The sequence below is a fragment of the Synchytrium microbalum genome (assembly GCF_006535985.1).
Source record: "Synchytrium microbalum strain JEL517 chromosome Unknown SmJEL517_scf0041, whole genome shotgun sequence".
NCBI classification, from domain to species: Eukaryota; Fungi; Chytridiomycota; class Chytridiomycetes; order Synchytriales; family Synchytriaceae; genus Synchytrium; species Synchytrium microbalum.
Window position 1 is genome coordinate 82,535 of NW_022158390.1, and position 22,000 is coordinate 104,534.

Consider the following 22,000-nt stretch of genomic DNA (forward strand, 5'->3'; position numbering starts at 1 on the left):
CATTTTGTTGCTAAAGTACAAAAGACGGTTCTGGTAGCGCCTTCTGATGCTCACAGTTGAGACTTTGGTCAAGCGGTTGGTAATACCGTTGTTTCGAAATGAGGCGAGGAGTATTGCACTCTTTCTTGTCTACAAGATCATTGCATCGTGACGTAGTTGTCGGCTAAGTGATCAGCGGTGATCTAAACGGTCGTCATATAATTGGAGAAGAGTCCAAAGTGGGCTAATGCTCGTAAAATCGTAAAGCACAATTATTCGTTCAAGCTCTCCGGATACCAAAGTAACAACAAGTACAAAGGAATTGGTGTTGATCGCTTTGAAAGATGTCGTCGATTTGACCGACAAAGGAGATAGGGATAGGGAGCAAAATCATAAATTTCCAGGATTTTCTACGTGAATGAGCGTTTCCTGTAGAGTCCACGCGTTCATTGAAATGACCGTTGTGTGTTGGTTGAAGAAGCATCTTGACAGAAAGTAGCGTCCCCTTGTTAGATAGGAAGGACAGGAGAGAGAGAGACATCGAAGCTCCAGAGTCATTGCCCGACAAGGACATCTAGGACTGTATAAGGAGGTTTGTTTACATCTGACACATATTCTCCTTTTGCTTTCCGGTGGTGGCTAACATCTTCTCATTGATGACCAGCAATCAAATGAGCGATTCTGGAAGGCATTCCCAATACGAACCTCATTCTTTAGCCAGGAGTTCTCTCAGGAATCTACTGCCATCTCCTTCGCTACCATCGGCTCCTCTGCTTTCAAAGATTGAAACAACAACCCGAATTGAAACTCGCAGCCATACGCCAGAGCCTATCGAAAATTCAGTCACTTCCCCGCCACCGCCGTATAGTCCTCGTGGGGTGTTGCTCCCTGCAGAAGCGGATACACCGTCTCCTTCATTGACCCACGACGACGACCTCCCAACCACACTTCACACATCTTCATCTAGTCAATTTACCACTCCGCTTGCTCCTGGTCTAGGTTTATTAAACGTCCAGAAGCCTCGTTGGAGAAGAACTAGTCAGACAAGTACGCATCAAGTCCTGGTCGAGAAAATTGCTGGAGCATCTAATAGCAATAGTACCCCGACTTCACCATCACGCAGACCAAGAGCGAGCAGCCTACCTTCTCTCTTTTGGGGTGCTAAAATGTATGTTTCCTTATCAAGCTCCTGTTTTGACATCCCCATGCACACCTTCATTGGTGTATCAGATTTGTGTTTCCAACGAGTGCATCCAAAAACCAATCGCTCTTAACTAAAACGTTTCTTTCTTAGAGCAAAGAAGTTACCACCATCAAATACCAATACAGAAACACCACCTCCAGTTATGGGCAAAGGCAACCGTGCTCACTTTGATCGATACTCGACATTATCATCAGTACCTCTATCATCAGCCGATGTCTTGGTATCATCAGGTCTAGCATCATCGCTTTATAGTCCACCACCATTATATAAACCAGATCCACTTCAGCCTCAAAACAAAGTCTCTGGCGAACAGGAACTCGAACAAGCTCCAACTTGGGTGCTAGTAACAACATATATATCCTACTTTGTATTGATCGTTTATGGCCACATCAGAGACTTTTTCGGATTACGCTTCCGAACTGCAGCTTATAAGCCGCTACGAACGCAGAACGGGTATGCTCCTATAAACTCTGGGTTTGATACCTTTTATCACAGAAGACTCTATGTACGTATCCGAGACTGCTTCAATCGCCCAATCACAAATGTCCCAGGTAGAACTCTGACCTTACTGGAACGAGAATCGCCAGATCACAATCGTACCTTTTATTTGACGGGACGCACTCGAGAATTACTCAACTTGTCATCCTACAACTATTTGGGCTTTGCGCAATCCGAAGGGCCATGTGCAGAAGCAGTAGAAGCAGCTGTACAACGATGGGGTATATCAACAAACTCTTCGCGTATGGAGTCTGGTACATTGGATTTGCATCATGAAGTCGAAGGACTAGTAGCTAGATTCGTAGGTCAAGAAGCAGCGGTAGTAGTTTCTATGGGCTTTGCTACAAACTCGACAACTCTTCCAGCTCTTGTATCGAAGGGATGTCTTATTATATCGGATGAACTCAACCATTCTTCCCTCGTGTATGGATCACGATTGTCTGGTGCAGCCATAAAAGTGTTCAATCATAATGACCCAGCCAATTTGGAAACTGTATTGAGAGAATCGATAGCACAGGGACAGCCTAGAACTCATAGACCATGGAAGAAGATCTTGGTTGTAGTTGAAGGATTATATTCGATGGAGGGTACCATATGTCGATTACCTGAAATCATTGAATTGAAGCGCAAATATGGCGTAAGTATTAATGGGCTTGTGATTGTTGATTTGTCTCCTATCGAATGCTTCCGTATGAAGAGCGCTTTTTTTTGCTTCCGACACAAATTCAAACTCACCATCTCCATCTGGTTGTAGTTCTACATATACCTGGACGAAGCACATTCTATCGGAGCTGTCGGTCCCAATGGACGTGGTGTTTGTGACTATTATGGTATCGATCCGACAGAAGTAGATATTCTGATGGGCACCTTCACAAAGTCATTTGGAGCCGCTGGCGGCTACATCTCTGGCTCTCGAACAGTCGTAGATCACGTCCGAATGGCATCTCACTCTGCCGTCTATGCCGAATCTGTATCAGTCCCCGTACTACAACAAATCTATACCTCAATGAAAATCATCATGGGCGAAGACGGAACCGACGATGGTAGAAGACGCATCCAATCACTAGCATCCAACGCCCGATACTTTTCAACACAGTTGAAGAAGATGGGCTTTATAGTATATGGAGACATCGCATCCCCCGTAATTCCATTATTACTCTTCCATCCAGCCAAGATTCCAGCCTTTTCACGAGAAATGATGGATCGTGGTGTTGCTGTCGTAGTAGTGGGATACCCTGCCACATCAATAATTGCATCTCGTGTACGATTCTGTTTATCTGCTGCCCATACCCGTGAAGACATTGATCACGTATTGAAATGTGTACGAGATGTCGGTGATAAACTCATGCTACGAGTCAACGCACACAAGCAAATAGAAGACACTCATAAGAAATCATTATGAAAATTTGGCAAAATAACAAATGCAATACCATATCCCAATAGCTAGAATATAGTGTTTAGTAAAATACGAGCAATTCTCATTTCACAATAAAAACTGACTTTAAAGAAACACAAGTAACTCTTGTGCTGAAAGGAAACTCAAAATGATTTATGATTTTATTGGGTTTAAAAAACGACGCAACGATGTAACGATGTTGGAATGTTAACAGCTTCAACTATAGACACATAGAAACCACCCAGACATTCAGAAGTGAAATTCTACAGAAGCAAGACAGCGAACAGCAATACCATAAAGGACACACCCAATTCCTTGATACGGAATCCAGAGCTTGCAACACCAGTCAGCGAACCAGTAGCCCCGAAAGGTTGAGATGGGGTAAATTTAGATGATGGTGATGCCAACGGTGCTTGAGCTGCTACTGCTGCTGATGGCATCACGGTGGTCTCATTTACAGCCACAGCAGAAGGAGTCATGTTGATGATGGTTCCATTCACTTTATATTGGATTCCGGTGCCCGCCAACACAGAAGCTGGTACGATTTTGAGGCCTTTAGAGAGGGCATAATCGAGGACGGGAGTGTCGCCTGAAGATTCAACTAAAGAAAGTTGGTTTAGCTTTGATTGCTTGTCTTAAAGGTTAATGAACGGACTCGCAAACCTGGTAGGAGATCATGTTGTAGGAAGATTCCACCTTGTTCGCCGTTCAAGGTGCCAGCGACTTGTTGGTCTCTATAGGTTAAACTAATGAGTGCTTTGCGCCCAATAACTGAGGGACAAAAACGGTACTAAATTTCATTCTCTAAAAGTTTTGCTTACAAGAATTCTTGCATAGTAGACAAAGTAGTGGCACTAGAAGCCCCAGCATCTGAATCGGTGGAGTCCTGACTCCATATGTATAACTTGCTATAGCCAGCAGCCTTGAGCACTTGTTCTGAACGTGCATCCATGTCTCCAAACGGTGGTCGCGCACATATTGGCCTCATTCCAATGACGTCCTACATAAGGTAGAGTTTTTGCGTGAGTTCGAGATCAATTTGATAAGTACAAGGAAGATCAGCGCAAAGGACGAAGGAGAAAATGTAGAATCATCGTGGTGCAACGAGAAAAGGGAAGTCTACGTGTCAGTCAGATTTGAACTTGCTTCAATAATACGTGCAGTCCATTCCATTTCTGCCAAGATTACTTCATTGGAGAGGGTTGAAAGATACGGGTGTCTAATCAACACATAGATTATATCAATGCATTGCAAAACAAGACCAAGCATGATGTTCTATATGCAAAAAAGAACACAAAAACACAAATAACGCACGTACGACCAAGTATGAGCACAGATTTCCATTCCAGCATTGTGTGCTCTTTGCAACAAGGCAGGAGCTTCAAAGACTCGAGATCCAACAATGAAGAGAGTCACCTGGTAAAAAAGGGGTTTTTGAAATGAGTATGTATAGATTCAAACGAAAGGGTTTTCGATCTTATACCTTGACGTCAGGATGAGCATCAAGCCAATTGTATAAAATTTCGCTGTTTCCGAGAGATGGGCCATCATCGAAACTGTTTTAATTCCCAACAAAGTGGTTGTCAGAAAGAGTTTCTCTTTGGCACTTAATGTGAGACAACATACGTGAGAGCAGCCATCATTCGTGTTCCATTAGGGCCCTACGATAAATGGCATACATTCAGCCAAAACAAAGTCTGTTTAATTGTCAACGTTAAAGACAGAACACAGTTTGCAATCGAACATTTACGTTTGTGACAACGCCAGGAGACGAGTATAAGGCAGTTTGAGGAGATGGGCTCACTTTGGTGGATATGCTACTGATATTGTACATTGCTAATTAAAGACAGAGGCTTGAATCAGTCACTTGCCACGAATTTCACACTTGCGTCAAAACACTCGTCGTCTTCAAGAAAATGGGAAGATGGACTTACCAGTGATGGTAGGATCAGCGGAAACGACCTAGGGATCATCAATGAGCATTTATACACCTAAGCTCAGTTGAGGTTGTGATCACTTACTACATCGAGTGCCGGATAGTTCCATGCGTTGGGTGAAGCAGTACTATTGTTCCATAGTGCAGACACAGCTTTAGCAAGGGATAGAAAGGATATCATGGCTTTTCCGATCATTATGATTTCAAGTTTGATTTATGATGCTGATTGTATTCTTGGTTTGTTGTTTGGAAGAGGAAGGACGGAAACTCGGATTCTCACTTCCAGTTGATGTGAGCGAGATGATATGTTTAGTAATATACAAACGAAAGCTCATTTCAAAATGACCAAATAAACCTTTGAAGATACAAATAAATAGTTAGACCTTGGTTTAATTTAAAGAGTATGATTTATTGTGTATGAAAACGAAACTAAACTACTAGATGCTAAAATTCAAAACGTAAACAGCTTGAAACTATATACAGTATGTCGGGAATACGAAAATACCACTGTAAAAAAACCACTAAGACTTGAAGAAATCATATTGCTCACACGAGCAAGACAGCCAAGAGCAAAACCGCGATCGACACCCCAGATCCCGTCAAGGAAGCCCCAGAGCTTGCAAAAGCAGACTGCGTTGAAGGAGTCACGATTGCAAAAGGCTGAGCTGATTTCATTTTAGGCGTTGGTGATCCCATCAAAACTGGCTTAACATTGGCTGTTGGTGATGCCATTGCAGATGTTTTAATAGGGAATGCTACTGCAGATGCTTTCAGCATAAGTGATGGTGATGCCATTACAGGGTTTGCAGATGAAGGAGTCATGTTAACAACGGTTCCATTCACACGGTATCGAATTCCAGTTCTCATCAATACGCATGCGGGTACGATCTTTAAGCCTTTGGAGAGGGCATAGTCGAGGACTGGTGCGTCACCAGATGACTCAAATGAAAATAGGGGTTTTTGTTAAACTTGATTGTTTGTCTTGCTATTAAACTAGAAGATGACGTTTCAAACCTGGTAAAAGATCATGCTGAAGGAATATTCCACCTTGTTCACCATTCAAAGTACCCGCGACTTGTTGATCTCTAAACAGGCCAAAGAAATCAGTGCCTTCTAAAATCCCGTCTCGTTGTTCGTACAAACCAAAACAATCGAGGATGCTCAATCATCACGGGATGTGTTTTTGGTACGCACAAGAAGGTTTTCATGGTGCTCAAAGTGGTAGCAGTAGTAGCCCCATCAGCAGAGTCAGTAGAGTCTTGAGACCACATATAGATCCTTAAATATCCAGCAGCCGTAAGGACTGATTCTGAACGAGCATCCAAGTCTCCAAACGGTGGTCGAACACAGACTGGCCTCATGCCAATTACGTCCTGCATTTGAAGGTTGAGCCATTATTGAATCATAGAAACCCCAAAACATGTCATAACGTACTTCGAAGATACTAGAAGTCCATTCCATCTCTGCAAGAATCACTTTGTTGTCGAGAGTAGAAAAGTATGGATGACTATTTAACAATCGAAAGTTAGGGTAAGTTCATTATTCCAAGAAAACCGATTCTGGTAGTGGTAACAAAATAACAGTACAGACCTCCAAGTATGAGCACAAATTGCAATCCCAGCCTTGTGTGCACGCAGGAGCAGTACAGGAGCGTCAAAGACACGGCTGCCGACAACGAATAGAGTAACCTAAATTGCAACGAAGAAAAGCAATTAGGGATTTTTCTGCATGAAATCCACGGAAGAGACGATGCATGCCTTGACGTCGGGATGAGCATCCAACCGATCGTAAAGCAGTTCACTGTTTCCAAGACTTGGACCATCGTCGAAACTATGGTGATTGGAACGTTGTGTCAATGTTAAGTTTTGCACTTTGATGTCCACGAAGGAGCGTACGTGAGAGCAGCAATCATTCGAGTTCCATTGGGTCCCTATATAAAACAGCAGGACTTCCATTCGTATGATCAGAAAACAGGCACTCCATTTCACATCAATCAAACCATAAGTGACATACAGTCGTGATAACTCCAGGAGAAGTGTATAGAGCAAGTTGAGGAACAACACTCACAGTTGTGGGAATACCGTTGAGATTGTACATGGCTAGTATAAAGATGTAGTTGGTTTAGTCGTTTGATCTCCATTTCTCATTTGCGTCAAACCATCCTGAATTTTTAAAAAGGTAAATAAGAGGACGTTACCAGTGATAGTAGGATCCGCTTCAACGACCTAGAATTTGAATTTTAGCTTACTAAGAAGCTTTAAAGTTTGAACAGAAGTCAAATATATTAAGTACTTACTACATCTTGTGTTGGATATTGCCAAGCGGTAGGTGAAGCTGTAGAAGGGTTCCAGAGAGCAGAGACGGTTGTTGCGAGAGCGAAAGATGAGATTAAGACTTTTCCAATCATTTTGAATGCTGTTCCAAAGATTCGCTTGCTGTATAGTGGGGGTTGTAGGAAGGGGTAATTGAGGTGAGGTGAGTTGAATGGATGTCATTGGAGACAGTTTCTGTAACCAAGACCAAAAGCAAACGACACATATAGCAAATATTTTTTTTGTTTTTGAAAGGACTAAATTCTATATTTTTACGACAATTTTATGCGGATTTGTGCACGAAATCAACTCCCTTCTTGATGTTGGCAGCGAGTTCTGGTACAGCGGCATCAATCAATTTCTTTTCGTAGTCAGATAGAGTACCCAATGGGTGGATCTTGGCAACACCCTCAGTCTATAAGGGAAAAAGGTTGAAATGAGCACATGCAAAAAAAACCGACATGAGCCAATGTTGAAACTCGAAGGCAAACAAGCTCATCAGACACTTACACCCAATTCAACATTGGTAGCAAAGAACTCAACACCCTTATCAGCCATAACAGGAGAGAATACATAGGTTGGCTCGACAATACCCTTCTTGCCACCCAAAGCTTCAATCAAGTTGTTGGCAAATCGTGCACCTGCCATAGCCATAGACAAGGTAGCAGATCCAGTACCATCTTTAGCCTTGACGACTTCATCACCACCGAATTGAATTCGGTGAGTGAGCTTCTCCAATTCTTCTTGTGAGAATTTGAGGCCAGTTTGAGAGAGGAGCGGGACGATTGTGATTCCAGAGTGACCACCTACTACAGTTACTTTGGTCTTTGCATTGTCGAGAGACTTGTTGGCACCTACAAAAGTAGAGGCTCGGACAACGTCGAGGGTGGTGACACCGAATAATCGTTTGGGGTCGAATACGCCGTGCTTTTTGAAGACTTCTGCTACGATGGGGACGGTGGAGTTTACGGGGTTTGAGATGATGAGCATGTGGGCCTTTGGTGCGACCCTAAGTGACAACGTAGATGAGAGGGTTAAAAAAAGTTGTATATGATGTCCACTCACGAATCGTCTCCTAGAAGGAGACGAACGCCACGTGTACTCTTCCAACAACAACACGCACTCCTTCAATACCATAAGCGGCCCTCAAAAAACACAACAAAATTGACTAACAATAGCTTACTTGGCAGCAGCAGTAGCCAAAATCTTGACAATCCCAGCATTGGTATTGAACAAATCGTCTCTCGTCATACCAGGCTTTCGGGGCACACCAGCAGGCACTATAATCACATTGCAATCCTTCAATGCCTCTTCCAACGAATCAGCACCCTTGTATCCAGTAACGACGGATTTGGTGTTAATGTGCGACAAGTCAGCAGCAACTCCAGGAGTGTTAACGATATCGTAGAGGGAGAGAGCGTCAACGTTTGGGTTGAGTTTCATGAGGAGAGAGAGGGGTTGACCGATTCCACCGGCTGCTCCGAGGACTGCGACCTTCATTTTGGATGGTGCATTCTATTGGAGGAGTGACTTTGTGGTTAGGATGTGTGTTCCGGTGAGGGAAAGTGCAGGTAATGGTTGTAATGGGCCGTGTTGTGAATTTACACGTCAATGGTGGTCTATATACCACATCAAAGCATTGAAAAACACCACATTCAAACATGGGGGGAATTCAACCAGTTTAAATGAATGTTCGGAGTTTTGAATCGTTCCAGCATCAAGGGGTAGTGTGATGCATCATCGTAGCAGTTCAATCCAAATATCCAGATTATATCTACTCCTTCCCTCCATGTCCAAATGCATCAAGCAATCCCAACATTTGTGCTCTCACAATGCACGAAAAAAGCTCAAAAACCAGAATAACACCTCGAGGAGGAAGCAAGCACGTACGCTGATAGCAGAGCTGGCGAATCCTCTTCGAAGAAGCTTGGAGGCAAACATCGTTTTTGATTGTCTCGTAAGTGAGTTTTCTTTATAAGTCAAGCAGTGTAACCAGAGCGAATAAAGTTTTTTTCGTGAGAGAAACTTGTAAGAGTTGCGCTTTGGAAAGGGGCCCATACAATTCTCATAATATCCGATACTCGATATGGACGTGATGTCGCGTCATAATCAGAGGCCGATACCAGTGGAACGATGACAAAAAAACACCATTGAAACTCACATGGACGCCAAACTATCAAGCAAAACCTCTCCATTGTTCCTATTCACAGATGCAAAGAAATATATCAAGTAGACTACGACAAACAGCAGTGATTTGTGCGGTTTTAAATTAGTGAAGTATCCAGGTGCCTAATGTCCATACATATTTTTACAGTTCCAAAAGAGACAGTCTCTCTCATAGATTCAGTTTCAATGAATGAGTTCTACTCATGTTCCTTCTCAAATTTCTTGGTGGTGGGTGAGAGTCCGGAACAGAATTCAGTTTCCTATCCTGAGGTGCTTGGCGAAGACTATAAAAAAGAAGGATGATTCGAAGTAATGAGTTTCTGGCTCAAATTCGCCACGACATGGCAAAGCTCAAAGGTTTTACCTCGTAATGACATTAAAACAGAAATGGTCTGAGACCATGCTCCAGCTCACGTTGATGCGTACAAACTCTTCATTCTAAGTAAAAAGATAACGAGCTAGTCATTGACATATTCTTCGCTTCCTTTTTGCATCAATTCCTCAAAACTTACACTAGCCCATCGTGGCGCATACACGTATTTCTTCTCCTTTATCTTATTGCCACCTCCACCACAGCAATGTACACCACCTCGATTCAAATCCGATGCACTATCACCTCTCAAGAGAGGGGCATCCTGTTCTTTAACCAAGTAGAGTATTTTACCAGGTATTCTCATATCTGGCAGATCTTCACTATGATCCTGATATTCCGGAATATGAGGAAGAGCTTTCGGTTTTGGGAAACGTGAATACAGATTCTGGAAGGGCACAGTAGACATCTTAAAGTATCGCGCCATGGCATGTCCAAGTACTTGTGCTTTACTGAGTGGACATTGAGCTATCGTCTTGTAGAGTTCGACTCTGAACTTTTCGAGAGCTGGCAGAGAGAGGCGAGGTACTAGATCATCACCCATTACAGTAACTTCTGTGAATGCTGACATGTATTTTGCCAGTTGAGCGTCCACTACACATCCTGGTGGTTCATAGCAATAACATCGTACAGACGGATGGTCTGGACGCAATCGTAGAGCCAGAAGAGAGGCAACTCCTCCTCCTAGACTGTGTCCCGTAACCTAAAATTTGACTGCTTAGGCACTCAACGAGTAAAAAATCGAAGCTTTGATTTTTGGATCTCACCACTAAAGAGTACGACCGGTAAGGGGATGATTCAGAAAACGCCTTGCGAAGAGTCGTTATAGTCTCGACTTGAATTCTCTTTGCTGTTGCCATCATTCCTGAATGGACAAAGAAGGAAGCATCTTCTCCAAACTCTGGAAGCTTGACTGTTTCGATAGAGATTTTCAGATCCGTAATCACATCAAAGAGAGAATACGTTCCTCGAATTGCTATGACTATAGTCTGTGAATGGTGCATCAGCTTTGGTTGATATGAAAATTATTAAACAAGGAGAGAGGGGAAAAAACGCAATATACTGGATGGACTATGCGAGATTATCTCTATTGTTGTTTCGCTCACCTGGGTTGTTGCATCCACAATCACCATATAAGGCGTCAATGGGAAGTGCGCCTGAGGCAGATGATACACTAAACAACGAAGGAACAAAAAGTCAGCAATCAGAAGAAGGATAGATCCAATGCGATGGCTGACTACTTACATACACACGACCTCTGTAGTTGCCTCACTAACTTGGGTTCATACACCATCTCTGCATATTTAGCAAAATACATGAGACCCTTTACTTCATCGTAATAGACACCACCTCCAGGAGAATTAGCAGTACTTCCAGATTGTGGCATCAACGAAGCATCAGACAATGCGAAAGCAGGATTGACATAGAGTCCAGCTTTACCATGAGCTTTTCGCTGTAAGAGTCGTTGTTGACGAAGTCTCGAAAAGGCATTCTTCTTTGCTTTTGCAACGACTTGCAAAGACACATCTCCAGCTTCAGGTTCTGCTTCGTGTGTAGATGGTGGTTTGACGTCTATGACTACATTGGATCTATTTTTACCTAGACCGTTGCTTTGGAGGTCTTGGAGTGGTATGCCAGGTTGAGTGTCATCTTGGTCAGCATTATCAGGTAGATTATCGTCCTTGACACCTTCTTCCTTGTCACCTGCATGCTTCTCAGCATTATCAACATCACGTAATGCGTCACTAACGTCAGTGGATACTAAACCACCCTCCTCTGCCACTAGGTCGGGAGATTTGTCGCCCTCGACTATTGATCCATCTGGACTAGAATCAAATCCAGTCGGAGTGTGTGACGAGCTACCCATGGCAACTACAGATCCGGTACTCAGAGGACTTTGATCTCGACTCTGTGCAGTTCTAGATTCACCATCATTTGACGGACGTTCTACAGCTATAGACGGTAGAGGCATAGCAAGAGGGATAGCGTCTGATGAGGGTCCAGTGTTTGTTTCAACCACATCAACTACTACATCGGCGAGTTTTAAGGCCTTTGCCTGTCGTTTCATCAATATAAGACCAACTACAAGATCTGTTGGCGTCAAGTCTTGTGGATCATCATAAAAGAATTCCGCCAACACTCCCGCTACATCGGCCAAGGCGTCACCAATATCGATATCGTTGGCAATATCTGAACCTCCAAACCTCTGGGCCATTTTGCGCAACCAGTCAGTCCAATTCTCAACATACTCGTCAAGATGGAGTGCTATACGTTGATGTCTACCATTTATAAACAGGGTTACCCATAGCATGACCCAAAGCGAGACCATTATCAACCCCCAGATAATCAAGACTCTGATGATGCCAATTGTTGTTCCCCAGTCGAGGTCGGGACATTCTAGTGGTGGGACGTAGACAGTCCAAAACCCAAACAAGTGCGTTCCGACATCTGTTATCTGTAGAGCAAAATGAACTGGTAGTATATATTCGATATAGACTCTCGGGCCTGGTTCAGCGATTGTCCCCAAAAGTGACAGTATCATAATATTCCTAAATGAGAAAGACGTTTAAGAGGATTGCCACTGGCGTATTTAAAAACGCCTTTGCTTGAAGAGTTGGAAACAATTGTAACTACCATTCCAGGAGAATGAGAACCAACATCGTTGCCAAGTGCAGCAACAGATATATGGGCAAAAGATGAGGTTTGGAGCATCCTGGTCGTGTATACAGATACTAGTTATGGACAGGGGAAAGAGTGTGAGCTAACTCCTTTCAACCAAGAGGGTCAAAGACTTGGGCTCTATCCAACCACGTTTACAAGAAACAAGACTCAAAAGCTCCAAACTCACAGCAGCTAGAGCCAAGCTGAAGAATATTGTATGGAAGATCAGACTGAGGGCGGATGGAAAGAAGAGATCATCGGAAGCAATGTCAATGTGCCTTCCCAAGAACTTGACCCGTGGCATCAGAGCTTAGAGCAGATATCAGATCATCAGCGCGTCAACAGTTTCGAGATTCGGGGGCTCGTCTATAAGTCTGCAGGGACAGAAACGATGTGAGTCAAGTGTCAAACAAACGGTTGAAACAAATGGTGCAACGGAACGAGAGAGAGACACACAACCGAGTAACTGAGTTCAGAAAGTGGATCCACTTGCCTTGTCTGCAGCTCCTGTTAATCTTGACGCACTCTGTGTGTTTTGACTACTAGCAAAGTTTGTTGGACTGAACAAGTTTGACCGCACAGTTTACAATGTAGAAACCCAAATTACTCCAATTTAGACGCGTCTAGGTATTGATCTTCAACACAAGATTTCTCGTAACTTTGGCAGCGCGTATTTCATTGAAAATGCACGAGATTGTGTCCATGCGATGCTCAAGGTGCAATTCGACACGTTGACTATATTTCATAAATTTCGTTTAATTTAAAGAGCTTGAAGAGTATTGATTGTATATGATGCCTTCTCTCCTCAGTTCACCGCACAATCGTCACGCTAGTCACTCATTTACCAGACTCGGAGCTGCACAGACACCAGTCAGCATAGACAGAATTGGGTCAATCGACTGCATTCATTTATTTCATTGCATTCTTATACAGGTATTCGCAGTCTTGACAGGTACCTCATTCGTATTCCATTTTGTTGGACAGCACTGCAAGGCCTTGGATTGCAACAAACTTTTGAGCAAAACAGATGAGGGTGCTAATCAAATTCTATTTAGTATAGCTTAGAAATACCTCACAATGGCCCAACAAGCTGCTCAAGACTTGGAGAATACTTGGCGGAAGCTATCTGAGGGCCTCCATCAAATCATGAACAAGTTGGAAGAGGGATTGACAAACCACAAATATGTAGAGTTATACACGTAAGTGTCCGGATATATCCATCATCCAATTACTTGCATACGTTATACTCGCAACTCTTGTTGCTTGGGAATATGCAAAGCTCCATTGCCTCAAAGTCTTGACAAATCCGGAATGAGACATCTGAAGCACCCACACTTTGCGCTCTCTGCTGAGGAAACAGCCGATTAACCTATATATTCATTATAAAATAGCCTCATTTACAATTACTGTACAAGCAGTCGTATGACTGGTGCTAACGAGCTTCCGTTTACTGCTCAAGCTGGAGGTCATCGAGGTAATCTTTGGCGGGAGGCAAAGCCTCAATGTTGAATTGCTCCTCATTGTACTCACACTATTAGAACTCGATCTGTTCTATTCCGCTATATAGGAGCAAATCTGATGGGCAAAGATCTGTACGAAAAGCTAAAGGACTACCTCAAAACCCACCTTCAAGGAATGCTTACATCATCTGAACAACACATGGATGAATCCCTCCTCATATTCTACACCAGACAATGGAGTCGTTACACTACAGCTTCAACACTGGTGCACCACATCTTTCGATACTTGAATCGTCATTGGGTAAAGAGGGAGATTGATGAAGGTCACAAGACTATATACGATGTGTACACAGTAAGTCCTGGATAAGATACTGTTGATGAGGCTGTGTCGTTGGGGATCTATGACATTCTTGATTGTGGACTCACGTTGTTTTTTTGTGTGATTCCATTAGTTATCACTGGTGTCATGGAGAGACAACTTCTTCATGCCACTGCAAGCCAATGTCATGAAAGCCGTTCTCGGTTTGATTGAGAAACAAAGGAATGGAGAGCAAATAGACAATGGCCTCATAAAGAGTGTGGCTGACAGTTTCGGTATGTAAATGTTCTCGTCAACCTTTTTTTTGCTATCGTACATCGGTAACACGCAACCTCCAAACTCTCAGTGTCATTGGGATTAGATGAATCTGATTCATCCAAGTCGACTTTGGAAGTCTACAAGCAATACTTTGAGACTCCATTCGTCGATGCAACAGAAATATACTACAAGGCAGAATCCGAAAAGTTCATCACTGACAACACCATAACAGATTATATGAAGAAGGTAGTGCATCACACATGTATTTACAGTCTTTGCGCATATCAAACCGCTCTGCATCCTGTTGACAATTCTTTGTTTGCTCAACTTGCACCTTCATCTTTAGGCGGAAAGTCGATTGCTTGAAGAAGAAAACCGTGTACCATTGTATTTAAATCCCAGTACCAGCAAGCCTCTCATCAAACGCTGCGAAACCGTCCTCATCGCCAATCACACCAATCCCATCCAAGAGGAATTCCAAACTCTTCTCGACCAAGATAAAACCGAAGACCTCTCCCGTATATACAACCTCCTCTCGCGTGTCGATAATGGCTTGTCGAAACTGATTAATATCTTTGAAAACCACGTACGTAAACAAGGTCTGGAAGCTGTACAGAAAGTTGCCGAAGCTGCAGCTTCACAAGCAGCTAGTGGTAAAGGTGGCGATGACGAAGACGGTGAAGAAGACGAAAAACCAGCACCTTCCAAGAGCACAGCTGCTGCCGCCGCTGCCAAAAAGAAGCAAGCTGCCGGATCAGACATTGATCCCAAAGTCTATGTCGAAGCACTATTGGCAGTCCACTCCAAATATCAGACTTTGGTATCAAAGGCATTCAAAGCAGACAGTGGCTTTGTCGCTGCTTTGGACAAAGCTTGTCGTGAATTCGTCAATAGGAATCATGTCTGCAAGGAAGGTTCACAGAAGAGTCCACAATTACTAGCTCAATACTGTGACTCCTTGTTGCGTAAAGGTGGTAAAGTGGCAGAGGAAACTGAAGTTGAAGAAGTATTGAACCAGATTGTAAGTTCGTACGCCATGACTGGGTAGCTTCTTTATTCCCACTCACAGATTACTCCGTCACAACTTTCAACTAGATGACGGTATTCAAATATGTCGAAGACAAGGATGTATTCCAAAAGTTCTACTCAAAGATGCTTGCCAAACGTCTGGTCAACTCCACTTCATCTTCTGAAGATTCGGAATCCATGATGATTTCGAAACTCAAGGATGCTTGTGGTTATGAGTACACATCCAAGCTGCAACGAATGTTTACTGATGTGAACGTTTCAAAGGACTTGAATGATGAATTCAAGTATGCATAACGCATCCTGTTTTTTTTTGTGGCCTGATGCTCATCGATTACTTTTAGGGGCTTCTTGGAGAGGCAAATGGATGGAAAAGATGCATTCGATGCTCATATTCAAGTATTAGGATCAGCTGCTTGGCCACTCAATCCACCTTCTACACCGTTCAACTTGCCTACGGACGTAAGTGTTGGGAAGAGTGCTGGATGGGTTTCGAGTTGCCAGGCATCCCTCAGAAAATGTCTGGTACTGATGGCACCTTCTCTCCTAGTTGACCAAGACATTCGAACTCTTCCAAAAGTTCTATAGCAACAAGCACTCTGGTCGAAAGTTGACTTGGCTCTTCCAAATGTCAAAGGGAGAACTCAAGACCAACTATGTCAAGGGTGAAAAGGGTGCTAAAGGAACATACACCTTTATGGTACGTGGTACATTAATGTATCGTCAAACAGTTTGTTTTTGGTTCTGCAATGTTGTGTAACACAATTGACATTAGGTTTCCAATTATCAAATGGGTATTCTGCTACAATACAATGCAGGGGACAAGTATACATTCTCCGAATTGGAGTCTGCTACCAGCTTGTCTCCTGAAGTCTTGACTGGTAATCTGAACATCTTGACCAAGTCTCGAGTCTTGATTTGTGAAACTCCTACAGTAACCAAGGATTCCGTCTTCAAGCTCAACTTTGACTTTAAGAATAAGAAATTAAAAGTCAACTTGAACATTCCCATCAAGTCTGAGCAAAAGACTGAAACGGAAGAGACTCATAAGATTGTGGAGGAAGATCGTCGTATGCTCATTCAGGTATCATAGAGGACTGTTTTTCGTTGTTTGTTCTGCCATAACACCAACGCTTTTATCTCTATACACTAGGCTGCTATTGTACGTATCATGAAGACTAGGAAACTCTTGAAGCACAATGCTCTAATTGCTGAAGTAATTGAGCAACTCAAGGCTCGTTTCCAACCGAAGATCCCAGATATTAAGAAGGCGATTGATGTATTGCTGGAAAAGGAATATTTGGAGCGAAGTGATACTGACAAGGACACCTTCTCATATGTGGCCTGATTTGCCATTACTCTCTCTGCCTTGCCCGAATAGTTATACAAAAGCGACAAAAGGAACACCCAGATATGCAATCCCCGAATTTTCTTTCATAGTTGAAAATAAAGCTGCATAAAAATGTGAAAACCTGTTAATTGCTAGCATGTCGGGTTTGGAGTTCAAGCCACCCGAAAGAAACAGTCTAATTTAACGCTGGACGTAGGAGCGTTGAGTACAGCAGCATTTGGAATCAGGTCCACTGCATTGCAAATTTATTTGGATACTTTTCTATAGACGTGAGTGACAGCAAGACCGGCTGTATCCAATAATAAGGTGCATTGACCATAGTTCAATGCAGGCGTCTTTGGGTCGATGTTACGTAGCGGATGCATGGCAAAGCTTCAGCTTTTGCAAAACGTGTCGATTTAAACAACTCAAGGAAGCATCGCGATCTGAACAAGATGGAGAAATGCTTTGCGGTATTCTAATACGGTAGATGACGCGTAGAAAGACTGTTTGCTAGATTGTTCGAGTAGTAGGAGGTGTGTGTATCTCATTGTTTGCTCGTTTGCGTAGTTTCGGGGTTTCCGGGTGCTCATGATGGTGAGAGTCGTGTAAGCCTTACAAAATATCACGTTGTAGCCTACTGAGCTGTAAATCGGGACTTTGGCAGAAGTAAATTGAACTAGAAATTACAAGCTCCTGTAAAGGTGACTTCTTGTTTATGGACGGCATTGTGGTCAAGGCAGACACTGTATACCACAAGATATCACTTGTATTATAATAACCAATATGCAATCGGACCATTTCTACTCTTTTCAAACCTCCTTAGACTGTTTGGGTCAGCGACAACTTCCATCCTTTCTTAGCACATTATTACAATGAGCAACACTGACAACAGCCCCCAAGCCGTTCTCAGAGCGATCGTTGCCACTGCTATGGCTGTCTGGCTAGCACTGGCAACCCTCTGCCGTCCTATGAGGCAGAAGCTGGTGGGAGATTTACAGCGGCAGTCAGGGTATGTTTTTCGATGTCCTTTACAAGTTTGTTTTTGTTTTAGACGCCCAGATCTAACCAGTATATCTCTTTTTCATATAGTCCTGTACGGTCTATGATCAACAAGGAACCTGGCTGCGGCCTCCCGGTCTCTTCGAAACGCCAACATCAACACCTGTCTATGGGTGTTGGGTTGGTACCGGCCCATGAGTCCTATGATCGTGGTGCCGAAGTAGAAGGGCACCCAGCCACCCAAAACAAAGAAGCTGTGGGGAGGTTCCTGCAGCTGAGGTATGTTTGGTTGCTTTGTTGTAATTTCCAAATTTCCTTTTTGTTTCAATGTATAGCTATAACATCTCACTCCCCTCTCTTTTTATCATAGTTCTGTAAGGTCTTTGACCGACAAGGAACACGGTGGCGACCTCCCCGTCCCTTCGAAAAACCACTCGTGGCATCAGCCTTTTGGCGTTGACGGTTTGGTACCAGCCCATGAGTCAAATGATCGTGGTGCTGAAGTAGAAGTTGGACCAGCACCTAAAGTCTTCAGTACCCCTCAGCTGCGTAAGTTCATCTGCACAATTCCTATGTCAAATGTTTGTTGGGATGTCTTTTCGGAAGAACATGTTTTGTTGGATTTGCTACGCACCACTTTAAACACCTTTGGTATTAATACCGCAACACAAATCCATCGTTCTATAGGGCAATCAACCCCTTACGCTGTTGTATCGACCTCAAGGCCCTCCCGAACTGTATTATATTCACGCCCATCACGACAAACCTCCCGTGTCTCTGCTGCAGTAGTAACCGACACCTTGTCAATAAGGCTGTCTCCTGCTACTTCTGCTACGTCTATGACTTCTGATACAGTAGGAACAGAATCCTCGCAAGCGAGGTTATTGTCTGCTATAGCTGCTACTGGCCTTTCCTATATAGCCCAGAACTACAGCCTTCAAATGGGTGCCGAATACGAATCTGTCTTGAGAATGGTTGTATCTAGTTTGACCTACATTTGTGCCATCTGGTTCATATTTGCTGCAATGACATGGTACATCAACTTGGTAGCATTGTACCATCGCAAGTTTCAACAGCAGATGGGGTGAGTGCTTGTGTGGATGTGATTGACAAGTGAACCGAGATAGTAATTCCTTTTTTGAAATAGGCCAAGGCGAAGGCTGGATTTAGGTGTTGGCACCACTAAAAGACATGTGCCGCCTCCTCCTGCTCCCACTAGCAGCCAGCGTCAATTGTATCAAGCTCACCCCGAAGACAGTTACGACGCCGTTCCAGAATCGCCGCCACGATACTGGTACCATCATCCATATGTGCAGGATACGGGATATGCGTCGCCAGTCATCCGAAATCCCATTAGGACTACGTATAGAGGTGGGTCGTCCTTTCGCAATCAGCACATCCCTTTTGGAAACAGTACTGATCTGTACATTTCTGTTTCTAGACCCGACATACTTCTTCATAATAGAGTATGAAAAGGCTATTTATGATGCATCAGTGAAAAAGGATGCGCAGACCTCAATAACTTCCAGTATGCCAGATCCGGTGGCTACGCCAATAAAGCCTGAATCGTCGCCTACGCTCAACACGCCAGTACAACAGGTGGATGGATCAACCATGACCCAAGTCCCTTCGCGTCAGCGAATCGGATACGGTTTATGGTCTGATGATGATGACGATGAACAAGAAGAATTAGTTAACGTATTCATCAGGAACAAGGATAATAAGAGTGTAGCCACTGGTCGAACAGGATACGGTTTATGGTCCGATGACGACGATGAAGAAGAAGAGGTTGTTAGTGTAGTCCTTAATCATGACGAGAAGAGAAGTGACGACTGTCTATTCTCTGCTCAAACACCACGCCCAACTCCTTGCAACCGCAGAAAGTCCATCAAGACTGCACGTCGGGTCAAATCTATTGACCGGAGTCATACGAAAAAGGTCAATACCGCTAGCAGTAAAAGCCGCATCGAGTAAAAGATCTGCTCCGAATGTAGAAGGAGGTACCGTCAGAGATATTGTCAGCCCACTAGTACGATCCGAATCACCAGTCGCCACCAAAACTAGTACCACGACAACTACAGGAGGTTGCCCAAGTGCTGTAGCTCAATTAAGTTCCATCATCGAGGCCGTGTCTGCTTCATCGTCATCACCCACAGAGGCCATAGTCGCAACACTCATAACCTTCATTGATTTGACTCCTGAGAGCTTGGAGCCTGTCTATTCTGGGGCACCGATGGACATGACACAGTTCACACCATCATCTAGCAGCTCAGCGTTGATGGACTCTCCTGTTTCAGCTTATTATCCATCTGTAGATCAAAGCATCATGATATTGGATGATAATGATTTTAGAGACAACGGCAACAACTCCAAAACGGAAGTATCTGTGCCAACTTCAAGCGTGATCGATGGTGTCACAGCCGTAGACTCCTCAATGCATTATCATTATAATCCAGCATGTCAGGTCTCCCAACCAGCAGACAGTACGTCGATACGAACTGATGCCTCGCAAATCGGGTCTATGCAGCTTGATACGGGAACTGTATTGAACGGTAGTTCTCTGGGAGGTCCTGAATATAAGCTCCCATATAGTATTACTGAACCGATACATGTTGCATCAGCATCAATACCATCGAATGATGCCGCACCAGATATAGCAATGGCCTTCGCTGACGAAACGGCAACAAATGCAACAGCAACCAATGCTTCAACGGGTATATTTAAATTTGTGGATACTAGCACTATAACATCAGTCACCACAACCGTATCAGCAAAACCACCACAACAAAATTATCCATTACAATCAATGGCGCCGGTCTCTTGTTTTGGATTTGGTATTGCTGAACCGATACGTGTTGCATCAACATCAATATCATCGAATGATGCCGCCCCAGATATTGCAATGGCCGTCGCTGATGAAACGACAACAAATGCAACAGCAACCAATGCTTCAACGGGTATATTTAAATTTGTGGATACTAGCACTATCACATCAATCACCACAAGCGTATCAGCAAACCCACCACGACCAAATTATTCATTACAACCAATGGCGCCAGCCACTTGTTTTGGATTTGGTATTGCTGAACCGATACGTGTTGCATCAACATCAATATCATCGAATGATGCCGCCCCAGATATTGCAATGGCCGTCGCTGATGAAACGGCAACAAATGCAACAGCAACCAATGCTTCAACGGGTATATTTAAATTTGTGGATACTAGCACTATTACATCAGTCACCACAAGCGTATCAGCAAACCCACCACAACCAAATTATCCATTACGATCAATGGCGCCGGCCACTTGTGTTGCATTTGGTATTGCTGAACCGATACGTGTTGCATCAACATCAATATCCTCGAATGATGCCGCCCCAGATATAGCAATTGCCATCGCGCATGAAACGGCCCCAAATGCAATAGCAACTACTTCAAAATCTGTGTTTGGAATTGTGGGGACAAGTACCACTGCACCAATCGCCACCACCATGCCAGCGCCCAATTGTTCACTACAATCGATGGCACTGGCCACTTGTTTTGGATTTGGTAGTGGTATGGCATCATCATTGCAACAGGCTGCTGGTATCCGGACTGTAACTGATGCGTTTGAGGAAGCGTATATCGCTTTTATCGAACAGGACGAGGTGGACTCCTCAATGCCTGAACCGATTACAAGCGCAACGACATCTAGTGCTGCTAGTTTGGGTAGTAATTACGACAGCATCCCAACTGGTATTACTGGATCCCCTCCGTCGCAACCATCGAATCGTGTACCATGGCCAGAACCAGTGTTGGAGGACGGTGAAATTCCATCTGAAGTACTGCTTTGGGCAGTACAGCCTACTGAGGATGTAGAGCTTCCAAATTCAGCGACAACCGCTGCCTCATCGGAGGGTGAGAGGGGAGATATTGCAGTTGTCGAACCTACAGCTTCTGTAAGTCCTCCGAAATCTACTACTCCAAAGCGCCGCGCTGATGATGACGTGTCTGTGAGCTCTGCATCTACGCTTGCATCTTCGACACTGCCTACACCACCACGGTCCATTATAAGAGCACGATCACGAAGGCCAGTAACCGCATC

General features: G+C 43.8%; 5 protein-coding genes across 5 annotated transcripts; 2 read left to right on the forward strand and 3 right to left on the reverse strand.

Moving 5' to 3' along the window:
- Positions 1–650: 650 nt before the first annotated feature.
- On the forward strand, positions 651–3,083 carry SmJEL517_g05055 (uncharacterized protein; the record flags this gene model as incomplete). Its single annotated transcript, XM_031170983.1, has 3 exons — positions 651–1,147; positions 1,274–2,318; positions 2,436–3,083. The coding sequence occupies 3 exons, from the start codon at positions 651–653 to the stop codon at positions 3,081–3,083; spliced, it is 2,190 nt and encodes a 729-aa protein (XP_031023012.1).
- Positions 3,084–3,340: 257 nt separating this feature from the next.
- SmJEL517_g05056 (uncharacterized protein) lies at positions 3,341–5,209 on the reverse strand (the record flags this gene model as incomplete). The annotated part of the gene is made up of 9 exons (XM_031170984.1): positions 3,341–3,678; positions 3,741–3,811; positions 3,899–4,077; positions 4,392–4,493; positions 4,561–4,633; positions 4,704–4,738; positions 4,828–4,913; positions 5,012–5,039; positions 5,099–5,209. 9 exons carry the CDS (start codon positions 5,207–5,209, stop codon positions 3,341–3,343), a joined length of 1,023 nt encoding a protein of 340 aa, XP_031023011.1.
- A 350-nt stretch (positions 5,210–5,559) lies between these two features.
- SmJEL517_g05057 (uncharacterized protein) lies at positions 5,560–7,420 on the reverse strand (the record flags this gene model as incomplete). The annotated part of the gene is made up of 10 exons (XM_031170985.1): positions 5,560–5,933; positions 6,028–6,098; positions 6,208–6,386; positions 6,448–6,520; positions 6,604–6,701; positions 6,777–6,843; positions 6,909–6,943; positions 7,027–7,112; positions 7,172–7,238; positions 7,310–7,420. The coding sequence occupies 10 exons, from the start codon at positions 7,418–7,420 to the stop codon at positions 5,560–5,562; spliced, it is 1,161 nt and encodes a 386-aa protein (XP_031023010.1).
- Positions 7,421–7,608: 188 nt separating this feature from the next.
- SmJEL517_g05058 (malate dehydrogenase) lies at positions 7,609–8,825 on the reverse strand (the record flags this gene model as incomplete). The annotated part of the gene is made up of 3 exons (XM_031170986.1): positions 7,609–7,740; positions 7,836–8,334; positions 8,509–8,825. The coding sequence occupies 3 exons, from the start codon at positions 8,823–8,825 to the stop codon at positions 7,609–7,611; spliced, it is 948 nt and encodes a 315-aa protein (XP_031023019.1).
- A 4,774-nt stretch (positions 8,826–13,599) lies between these two features.
- On the forward strand, positions 13,600–16,933 carry SmJEL517_g05059 (uncharacterized protein; the record flags this gene model as incomplete). Its single annotated transcript, XM_031170987.1, has 11 exons — positions 13,600–13,721; positions 13,914–13,996; positions 14,090–14,334; positions 14,435–14,576; positions 14,648–14,805; positions 14,906–15,580; positions 15,655–15,872; positions 15,930–16,047; positions 16,136–16,285; positions 16,361–16,669; positions 16,739–16,933. 11 exons carry the CDS (start codon positions 13,600–13,602, stop codon positions 16,931–16,933), a joined length of 2,415 nt encoding a protein of 804 aa, XP_031023018.1.
- Positions 16,934–22,000: the final 5,067 nt, after the last annotated feature.